The 11,803-nt window shown below is 34.3% G+C and overlaps 1 protein-coding gene across 1 annotated transcript; it reads left to right on the top strand.

Annotated features, from left to right (window-relative positions):
• Positions 1 to 4,305: 4,305 nt before the first annotated feature.
• Positions 4,306 to 6,911, top strand: LOC104730662 (indole-3-acetic acid-amido synthetase GH3.5). The gene is made up of 3 exons (XM_019234233.2): positions 4,306 to 4,834; positions 5,105 to 6,033; positions 6,129 to 6,911. The coding sequence occupies exons 1-3, from the start codon at positions 4,506 to 4,508 to the stop codon at positions 6,710 to 6,712; spliced, it is 1,842 nt and encodes a 613-aa protein (XP_019089778.2). The 5' UTR covers positions 4,306 to 4,505; the 3' UTR covers positions 6,713 to 6,911.
• The last annotated feature ends 4,892 nt before the right edge of the window (positions 6,912 to 11,803 follow it).

The raw sequence follows: 11,803 nt of genomic DNA, 5'->3' as shown, positions 1-11,803 counted from the left end.
AAGAAAAAAGACTAACAATAAAAGTTGTGTTGTTGCAATAGAATGGTTCCATCATTAGTGACCTGGCTCCTTATTTTTAATTTATAAGCATGATGCTTAAAAGCTAAAGAAAGTTTAAGGATTATATTATACACACATGCACTGATGCACAAATATCTACATATTGAAAATCCCATGATTTATGTCACTTAACTACATTTAGATTCGATTTGCATCAAAAGATGAGAAAATATGGAGAGAACAAAAAAAAAATACATTCTCCGAAGTTCTTTTGTACTGTCAAAGCGAAAGCGTAGCCACTTTCTTCATGTGGTTTCTTAAGCCATTTCCTTAACCAGTCAACTTTCATTAGTGTCCCATTATTCATTTCATCATTTATCTTGTTCTTATTTTAGTTAGAGTTGATAAACATACTCCATATATTTATTGTCTTCGTCGGTGACACGATCCTCCCTTCACGTTTCCTACACACACATTCACATATAATATGGTGAAAATTATTCAAATTAAAACGGTCTTTAAGAGATTAAATGGTGGAATCTACAATAAACTTGCCTCGTATACCCAAAATTGGCTCTTTCATTTTTCTGGTGAAATATCAGTTATGTTGTAGTTCATACTTTACACAACAAGAATTACACATACTTTTCACTACAAATATGATCAATTATTGAAACAATTACACTCTATTTTTTTTCCTTGTTTATATACCATGACCTTAGCTAGTCCAAGAAATGGCGAGAGCAAACAATAAAGATCTATATCCATGTATCAACTTAGCCACTTAGTCTATATATATCCCAATAATCATACTTAGTTATAGCATTGTTTGTTTATTTTTTTCATTATAAAATATTTACTTTCACAATCTACAGAATTTTAATACACTATGTTAGACCTGATATTTATGAACTACGAACTCATTAAAAAGTTGATATATAATGTGTACAGTGTACACAAACTAGGACTTTGACATCATTATTACGAAGGAAACAAGAATATTACTATATACACTTACTTTTTTGGTTGAAAAAAAAAATGATATACAAATAAGTGAAGGACCACATTATTGGTTTCCATAATTAAATACGTACTTAGATATTTACAACATGGTTATTAAACTATTAATAATAACCTATCACCTTAAATAAAGGCAAATACTCTCTATCTTGTACCCTAATACGAGGCCATGTAAAGCCATTTTCAAGATTTCACCATACACATGCACGTTTGTATAACACCGTCATTTTTAATTAAGCTCGACAACTTGTTATTTACAAAGGATTAACTTAAGTAACAGCTTTAGTTACATGTTCCCATAGTTTTTCATCTCGTGCATCCATGCGAAATATGTATGTGCAAAACTAAAATATATGCATTGCCATTAAGGCACACTAATACACTGTATACATACCAAAATCTGTTTTTATTTTCTCATTGGATGTGAGAACTAGAATGATAGCAAGGAAAGAGTTTACTTAAGAATTAAAAAAAAAAGGGTTTTACTATGTTTTCAGATTTTCATTGCGGTACGGTACTGGCATATATCATGATTTAGAAAGAAAATGTCATTTACTTCAATAAGGTTTGAGGAAGAGAAACTAACTTTGAAAACGTTAGAATTGGGAAAACAGAAAAAGCTTGGAAGACGATATTTTTAAAGTCAACAGGTCAAAGGTATTAAATGACTGTCGGTGTCTCCCGCCGACTCCACAAGGTTCCGTATTATAATTAGGGATTACTATTACTAAGCACACAAACAATAACTGTGAAAGAGTGTGAGAGAGTACGGATTGCTTTTAGTCTGTAGAGCTTGATTTGAAACTCCTAAAACGTCCTTTCTTCGTTTTGAGTATTACACTGCATCATCCTTCGTGGCACCTGCCCACACCTAATTTTGGGTGGGGGAACACCCGCGTGGCATGTTGGGATAATCTCTGTGAAAACCAAAATTCCTAAAATAAAGAGAGTTTTGTAATACATGATCACGAAAGGGCGTGCCTAATATTTATAGTTTGGATAATGAGAGAGAGAGAGAGAGAGAGAGAGAGAGAGAGAGAGAGAGAGAGAGAGAGAGAGAGAGAGAGAGAGAGATGGAAGAGTATTAATCGGAAAAAATACCAACGATCGATAAAAAAAGACAAAGTATTAGCCCGAAAAAAGTTTAGGATTAAAACTAGGAACCGTCAATATTATTTACAAGAATGATGACGAGTGTTTTCTATTTGTACAATACATAATTCTTTAAAATATCGTAAATTTTAACCCTAATGAATAATTTATTTTCTTTATTTAACAGCTCAAATTGGCATTTCTTGCATGCGGGTGCTTTTGTATAGAACTGAATGTTATGGTACTTTAGTATGACCCGTCCAGCCGTCCTTGGTATCTATAGTTACTGAACGATCGAAACGGTTCATTGGTCGCTCGAGTTGTCCAATCAAGACTTTGTATGGAATTTATTTAACCCACGATTATAATGTTTCCCAAATGTTGTAAATCTAAAAGATATTTACTTGGTAGTTGAAAATTCATTTCATCATTGAAAATACCGATAGGATGTAAAAAGGAAATTTAAGAGTAGTACGCTATGTAGACGTCTACGTACGTAGTACGTATAATTGATTCAAGAGTAGCATATGTGTACGTACGTAGACGTCTACATAGCGTACTACTCTTAAATTTCCATAGCAGATCACAGCACACATTAGCCATTAGTTTTAATTTGCTTAATCAAATCAATTATCTATCTGTTCATATACACATATTTTATCTAAAGTTGGAGAATTTCATTTTCTTTTTTTTCTTTTTTTTTTTTTTTCATTGAGAAAAAACATTCTTACGTAGACGTTACTATTTACATACACTCATTGGATTCCTTTGCCCTGCGTTTCTATAGCATGTTCATAAACTACATGACAACAGCACATTCCAAACGAAACACCAATTAGCAGAACAAAAATATAATTCCAATATTAATCACAATGTGGTTCTTCAAAACTAAAAATCGAATCTCAAAAACGTATGATTAGTTAGTAAAGTTTCAGTTCTAGACACTAAGGAATATGTAGTATTAATAAAAATTTAATTATGTATTTATTCCGCTGTGCTTATCTAAATGTTTCACGTTGATTGTGTTTAAATAAATAAAAAAGCAATGTGTTCACACCCAACAAAAAAATGTTGAACTCTACTCATTTGATTTACATGGATGATGAACAAAACAATTTGATAACGCAAAAAAAAAAAAAAAAAAAAAAAAGGTTCAAACGTGAAGGCACCAAACTAGTACAAACAGCAACAAATCCCGTACACGTGTCAACCTATCAAGTTTGGAGTCCAGCTGTCTGGTCCCCCACACACACCTCTCTCTCTGTGTACTTCTTATCGCCGAGATAACGCGAGAAATTCCCCAGTGAACGCCGTTTTTGAGAGATGATTAATGGTTTTAGCTTAATTACGGTATTTAAAAGAAACAAAGGAGGGTTAAAGTTGGGTTTGCCGGTGATTTGTGGGACAACCCCGTACGAGATTACTGCGGATTAACCGGATATTGCCGGTTTTGTAATGGTGGTCAACCGGGTAGTATACAACAAATACCCCCGTTATTTAAATCCGTGCCTCTCTCATCTCTCACTCCCCCTGTTGTTATGGATGGACATTTTATTTTAATATTGTCATACTGTATTAAGTATCTTGTCTGATTGAGATAGTTTAATGGGATTTTTAATTACTTGTATTCTCAATGATGTAGATGACTGATGATATCATATAATTAGACTTAAGTATTGCATCAAACAATATTGTAGAATTCAAACTTTAATTCAAAGTATTTTGATACTTGATGAGTAAGAGTAACGGCTATAGTAATTGCCTCCTCTCGACAAGTGTAATTCTTTGCTTTTAAAGTTAAGTTTTTGTTCATATGTGAAAGTGAAAATTTCTTAACAATTATGCAAAAACGAAACAAGAACAATGCAACACTACAAAAATCTTCCACAATTATATGCTCAAGTCAGCTCAATTATATGCTAACTCTAAAGTATATACTCTATTATATATGTATTGTTTAAAGAAAAAAAAATGGAGACTAGAAGAAAGTGTATGAATTATATTAGTACTATAGATGTCATTATTATAGACCTTCTTTATCCATCCAGTACAGGTTTTGACCATTACGGATAGAAAAAAAAGAAAGAGTCGCATTCTCTTTTTGTAATATGTAAAAACAAATTAAATTAGATAATTAGAAAAGCACGAATAGTAAGCGTTTACTTAAATTCCTGAATTAACTGATTAACAAATGACGTTAATACCCTTCGTCTTCCTCAGTTGTATTTGTATATTTTCTTTCATTCTCCTCTATATATATCGACCCTTCTCTTCCTTCTTCCTCACACACTAAAAGCTTTGCAAAAAGATAAACAAAAACCATACAGAAGCTTATCTACTTTACTTATCTATCTCAAAACCTTCTTCTCTCTTTTAAACCAAAACCAAAAAACATGCCTGAGGCACCAAAACACGAGTCTTTAGAGGTTTTCGATCTGATGACGCTTGACCAAAAAAACAAGCAAAAGCTTCAGTTGATCGAAGACCTGACCTCTAACGCCGACCAAGTCCAGAGACGGGTCTTGGAGGAGATCTTGACCCGCAATGCTGACGTCGAGTATCTCAGACGACATGACCTCAACGGTCGCACAGACCGTGAGACTTTCAAAAACGTCATGCCTGTTATTACTTACGAAGATATCCAGCCTGAGATCAACAGGATCGCTAATGGTGATAAATCCCTTATCCTCTCTTCCAAACCCATCTCTGAGTTCCTCACCAGGTTACATTCTCTCTCTCTCTCTCTCTCTCTCTTCTCTGTTTTTTCTCTGTTTTGGTTCCATACTCTGTTTTTCTCTGACCTGATTCTTTCAAGTTTTTCAATATATTTTTTAAAAAATATTTTCATAGTTATTAAGTTTGAGATTAGGATTGGAAGATTCATAAGGTATTTTTGGGAGATTAGTAATCCAAAAGATTGAAACTTTAACAACTTTTTTTCATGAAATTTCTCAAAAATGTTTAGAGAGGCTAACAAAGAATTTATTGACAGCTCTGGGACATCTGGTGGGGAGAGGAAGCTAATGCCAACAATCGAAGAGGAGCTAGACAGAAGATCACTCCTCTACAGTCTCTTGATGCCTGTGATGAGTCAGTTTGTTCCTGGTCTCGACAAAGGCAAAGGAATGTATTTCTTGTTCATCAAGTCCGAATCCAAGACACCTGGAGGCCTCCCTGCTCGTCCTGTCTTAACCAGCTACTACAAATCTTCCCATTTCAAAGAGAGACCTTACGACCCTTACACCAACTACACTAGCCCCAACGAGGCCATCCTTTGCTCTGACTCTTACCAAAGCATGTATTCTCAGATGCTCTGTGGCTTATGCCAACACCAGGAGGTTCTTCGAGTCGGAGCTGTCTTCGCCTCTGGATTCATCAGAGCCATCAAGTTTCTTGAGAAGCACTGGACCGAGTTGGTCCGTGACATCAGAACCGGTACACTAAGTGCCTTGATAACAGATCCTTCAGTGCGTGAGGCTGTCGCCAAGATCCTTAAACCTAGCTCAAAGCTCGCTGATTTCGTGGAGTTTGAGTGCAAGAAATCGTCTTGGCAAGGGATTATCACTAGGCTGTGGCCTAACACAAAGTATGTGGATGTGATCGTGACTGGGACAATGTCTCAGTACATTCCAACTTTGGATTACTACAGCAATGGCTTGCCTCTTGTCTGCACAATGTATGCTTCTTCCGAGTGTTACTTTGGTGTGAACCTCAGGCCACTCTGCAAACCCAGCGAGGTCTCTTACACGCTCATACCAACCATGGCTTACTTCGAGTTCTTGCCTGTTCATAGAAACAACGGTGTGACTAACTCCATCAACCTTCCTAAAGCACTCACTGAGAAAGAGCAACAAGAGCTTGTTGACCTAGTTGATGTCAAGCTCGGTCAGGAGTATGAGCTTGTTGTCACCACTTACGCCGGTAAGAAATAAACGACAACAATCTTTGATTGATCTTATATTAAAACAGATTAAAAATGTCAAGAGTCTAATCTAAGTTTTATGATTTTGGTGCAGGGCTTTGCAGATACAGAGTTGGTGATTTGTTGAGAGTGACTGGTTTCAAAAACAAAGCGCCTCAATTCAGTTTCATATGTCGCAAGAATGTGGTCTTGAGCATAGATTCCGACAAGACCGACGAGGTTGAGCTTCAGAACGCGGTCAAGAACGCAGTGACACACCTCGTCCCATTCGATGCCTCACTCTCTGAGTACACAAGCTATGCAGACACAAGTTCTATCCCGGGCCACTATGTCTTGTTTTGGGAACTATGTTTGGATGGAAACACACCGATCCCTCCTTCGGTCTTTGAAGATTGCTGCTTAACCGTAGAAGAGTCACTCAACACTGTTTATAGGCAAGGAAGGGTTAGTGACAAGTCCATAGGCCCGCTAGAGATCAAGATTGTTGAGCCAGGAACGTTTGATAAACTCATGGATTATGCAATCAGCCTGGGAGCATCGATCAATCAGTATAAGACACCAAGATGTGTGAAGTTTGCTCCGATCATCGAGCTATTGAACTCAAGGGTTGTTGATAGTTACTTCAGCCCCAAGTGTCCTAAATGGGTTCCTGGTCACAAACAGTGGGGAAGTAACTAAGATCAAGGAATGTGAAGAGACTCTCTTTGAGGTAGAAGGATTGGGACTTGCAAATGATGTCTTCTCTAATCTTAATGTTAGTTTAATTTTTAGTTCTTTTTTTTTGTTGTTTCTTTTAGTAATGCTTTTCAATATGGATAGTCCCTCTGGATTTGAAAACCAGTTGTACAAAAGGCAAAATCATGTTTTCTCCAACCAACTCTATGTTTCTTCTCTCCATCACTACTTTCTCGAGCCTCTAAATTTTCTAATTTTTTAATGCGTTATTGTTTTGGACCTTTATCCTTTACAAGCAAACATGAAATTGCAATTTGCGAAGATGATTTTGTCAAAAGAAGAAACCGAATTTATTATAATAACAACATTGTGACCTTTACTCGTTTTGGGTTTGCTTAACAAAGCAAAAGCAAAATCATAATTGAGAATTTACACACAAGAAAAAAGTCATGGATATGAGCTGATATAAAACAAATAGTGGACAAAGGTAATAACATCTTCATGGTTTTACTGGAAAATAACTGATTATTGCTTATAAATTTGACAATGGTTGACATTTTGTAGTCACTAACCTAATGATACAAGTTCAAATCACAAAAAAAAATATGTCAGATAGATCCGACATTTTATGTTTTCCGTGTATTCTTTTCATGGCTTTACATAATTATATTTAATAAAAAAACACGGACAATAATTTTCATCTCTGATGAGCATGATCAGAAGAAGCAACGTACGTGATAGAATGACTCATCCACAGAAATAATTTCCCATAACTATTTTTTTTCTTCAGATTTTAATATTATCATCTTGAACGTAGCAAGAGATAGCAAGAGATAAAATATGAGAAAAGAAGATCAAGTCTAGATACAATTGTTCCCTATGTGAGCATCAAAAGACAACAACACTGGCCTGGAATTATTGTTACGTTGACAGACTTATTTAAAAAAATAAAAATTAAAAACTCGTACGTATAGTAGAATAATAAACGGTGGTTCTCTTTGAATGACACTGACACAAACTAATTAATCCACATATCGACATTTTGTAATGATAAACATTTTGATATTTTTTTTAGTTGCATATGTCATACTCTTTTTCTCTTTAAACATCATCCCTCAAAAACTTTTATTTGTAGGTTATTATTGATCTCTCACTTTCTCCGGATAGAGATATATCTTTAATTTCTTCGTTTTTTTGGGTCAAACTATAGGCTTTTATAGTTCGATCCAACTAAAAGTTTTTTTAGTTTGTTTGGATCGATTATTTGTATTTCACAAACTATTTGTCTGTACAAATAGTATCAGAATTACAATGCACTGAATGTTAAAATAAAGTAAAGAGTTGCTAGATACTTTGTGTTGTATGGGGAAAATAATGGAAGCATGTACGTATTATCAATGCATATATTTTCGTGGTGAGAAGATAAAGACAATGTTCTGAGATAGTGCGACGACTCTTTCAACACACACCTTTACAAGAAAGAAAGAAAAAAAGGAAAACGTCTGACATTTTTACAGATAGAGACCCAACACCCAACAATATTGAACAAGTGCAGTGTATGGTACTTATATTTTTTTCCTGTGTCGACAAAGTTTAGAATTTACCGTTAAATGTTTGCAATAATGATAAACTGTACTTGAGTACTACTGCGCCACTGACGTTAAAGATAAGGTTGTCTTGTCTCATGTCACAACCCATTCTTTTATGTGTGTCATTGATAATTAGAAAAACAACGATGGTTGGAGATTTAACCCTTTGTATTTTGTTTTCCATTGTTTTAATAATGTCTTAATTGTTCTTTTGACAAATATATCTTTACCAATTTTCTTCTAGGTTTGTACAGCTTCTGAATTTAAGAAGAGAGGTCAAAATTTTAGTATAATCTTTAACTTGTTTATCATGATCCAGATGTATTTAGATTCTGATTGTATAACAAATCAAAAACAAAAGTGTAAATATTGTACTACACTTTTCATCTTAATCAAATTATATACTTTTTGATCCCGGCATCAAAATGTGTAGTTTTTACTTTCGGACAGGGATAAAACAACAATGGACTCGAGGAAAAGAAAACTGTAGTTTTCAGGCACGAGACCCTAAAACACTAGAGGAGGAAACAGACAAAACCAACAAACCCGCACAGGCACAGAACCGACCGGTTCACTGCTACTGTCTGTGGGGACTCAAACTACCGTTTTCTCCATAATAACCCTCTGAGATCTCAACAAGTGTCCATAAGCTTGCGTTGACTTGGACCTACCAGAGCCGATGAACAGTTTGAACACACGGCCCTTCACGTGACATTGTCTTAAATTACAACATAGCCTTTGCTCTTTATTGTTCACCAAGATAAAAAATGTGTTTTTAAAGAGGAACCAAATTTGTTTTACCCCTCAAAATGTTACAAATTATTACAATGAAGTTGATATTTCTAAGACTTTGGATATCGAGTGACGGTTTTAGTAGCATCCTCATGTATCGTTATTGTGTCTAAATAGTTGTAGTGGAATAAAAAAAACTACAAGAACTTGGCTAGATAAAAAAAAGTGATTTTCAAACGCATAGATTTATGGATGTTTAGATAGAAAAAAAAAATGGATTTGTTTAGAATATATCCTTCGAACTTCGAAGGTGTCTCATTCGCAAGTGTCAAAGAACAGTGGCAGAGAAGCACCTATCTATTTCATACGGAACAGAACATTACTTATTTGGATTTTGATGTATTTGCTAAAAACGGAGCATGACCAATTATTACAAGTTTTATGTATCCGGAAAATATAAAAAAAAATTGAGATGGCGCAAGAGACATCAAGTCGGTGTAGCAGCGTGTGTAAGTGTAAGGATTGTGTGGGTGGGCGGGCTAGTTGCAAGTTTGCAACATATCCGCTCAAAGACACGGACACGTGCGACCAAGAGTTTGACTTTTGACCGGGTCCCGCACGTGTGGTAGACATAGCTTTGGTCTTCTTTCGGGCTTACATAGTGGGCCGTGTCGACTAGAGCCCATTTTTACTGTTGAGGTAAAACGACACTATTGACTCTTTTTTTTTTCATCCCCTAACACTTGAAGAAGACAAACTAGGATTTAGACGCCTTGGAATTTTCTTTTGATAATATCTCTCACCACACGTTCACAATATACTACTACAATAATGTAGTGTAGATATATTCAGTGATATTTATCTACATGCTAATGTTTTCTTTTTTTATCTCTTGTCAAATTTTGAAGGTCACATACTCTGTATCTGCACACTGCAATGACCAAAATAACCAGTGTCTATCACTTATTGACTTCAACTAAAATATATTCTTTAAAGCCGTGTTTGTTACCTATAACAAAAACAAAATGAAATAGTATATCGATATCGTATATTTTTATAATGAAACAGTAAACATGCCCATGTTAATGATTTTTGTTGCTACATTGGGGCAATGACATGATAATTAGTATAATATTGCTTATAAAGAATAACTAAACAACTTCATCATGGATTGTCTAAACTGGGGATATTAAAATATATACGTGCATACTCGCATAATGCAGTATGCAATGTTTTTATGTCTCATGCCCATCGTTTTCCAAAACCATCATATATATATTTTCTGTCCTAATCTTTACGAACCAATTTGTTAGTCTGACGACCAACCCATAGGAAATCTGTTTTATATATTATAATATACCTACTTACATGAACTTTGATGATTAAGAAACAAAAATTACGTTAAACCAGTGGGGTAGTGGTGATTACTACGGTTTTATGACGAGTATTTGGTTAACTAATCAGATCTTTTTAATATTATGACCCACATGAGTTTTCTTGAATCAATGAGTTCAACTGCTTTCGAATAACATCATTTGAACTTTCCGTTTTGTCCTAACCATTCATATGTCAATTTAAGGGAATAATACTTATTTTGCGGGTCTTGCACATGCAACAACTTATATCCAACATAGTGTTGTCACTCTTTCATACAACAATGAAATTATTATTTTTAGAGTTTACTATTATTAAATTTAGGGATATATAGTTTATTTTGGATTTATTAATACCTGGTTGGCATTATACTTTCATGGATCTTTTGGATATGTTATAATATTTGGCCAAATTAAGTAACACCTCTTTAAGTTTCAATTATTTTGTCTTATATGTCGTGGATTTATTAGACCAAATTATATCATCTAAGTCGTACTTCAAATCGAATAAACCAATTTGATCCCTCATGTTTCGACTAGGTTTGGTCCCCTCCATTCCATCTCTCCCCGTCTCATACATACGACCAATCCACTTTGATCTTTTAGCTAGTCTAGTAATAATGCAGTAGCTAAATTTGTTTATTCACAAAACCATTTATGCGTTTAACTAATCCTAGGTTTTAATCGTGACGTTTCTTTTACATACTATGTAATTATCATTACTTTAAATATAGGGAGATTCTCAAAAATAGCACTAAAATAAGATTTTTTTTCTAAATTTAGCACAACAATCTCTAAAATTCTAAAATTAGCATTAGTTAATCTTTCAAAATTAAATCTTAAATTTAAAATACTAAACCCTACCCCTCAAAACTAAACCCTAAATGTGAAATTGAGAACCCAAATCTAAAAATAAAAATTCTAAAAATTAATTTTAAATATTTTAATGTGCTAAAAAATGCTATTTTTGGAAATTTATAGAATATGTGCTATACTTGTCCATAAAACTTGATTTTATTCTATTTTAGGGTATTTCTCTTAAATATAATCAGAGAAATATATTATTTTTCTTGTATTAACAATATGCAATATGTTTTGTCACTACTGTCGAACCAATAACATGAAGTGAAGCAACGAACGTATAAGCAAGCTAAGAATATATACTAATGTTTTTGATATATGTTAAATTTCGGGTCTATTATATTATCAAACGAGTCATTTATTCTAAACATAGTAAGAATTCACAAAACAGAAAGATTTGTGTTCTCTATATCCATCGGTTGAGTCGTTTCAAGTGTACTTTTTCACGAACAATAAATCCGGTTGAACTGTTTTTAGTTTTCATGCTATTGCCCTATGTTGAATTCTCACACCGGAGGAGGTAGGGATCAAACTCAGAG

This window comes from Camelina sativa, chromosome 12 (genome assembly GCF_030686135.1).
Source record: "Camelina sativa cultivar CO46 ecotype springtype chromosome 12, ASM3068613v1".
Classification (NCBI taxonomy): Eukaryota; Viridiplantae; Streptophyta; class Magnoliopsida; order Brassicales; family Brassicaceae; genus Camelina; species Camelina sativa.
The sequence above is the reverse complement of the archived record's forward strand: the minus strand, read 5'-3'. Positions and strand labels throughout refer to the sequence as shown.

What these genes read in the sequence shown, in the direction of transcription:
- LOC104730662 (XM_019234233.2), top strand. Translation starts at nt 4,506, where the DNA reads ATGCCTGAGGCACCAAAACACGAGTCTTTAGAGGTTTTCGATCTGATG. An exon ending in ATCTCTGAGTTCCTCACCAG is followed by an intron (nt 4,835 to 5,104) that starts GTTACATTCTCT and finishes ATTTATTGACAG; the next exon opens with CTCTGGGACATCTGGTGGGG. An exon ending in TGTTGTCACCACTTACGCCG is followed by an intron (nt 6,034 to 6,128) that starts GTAAGAAATAAA and finishes ATTTTGGTGCAG; the next exon opens with GGCTTTGCAGATACAGAGTT.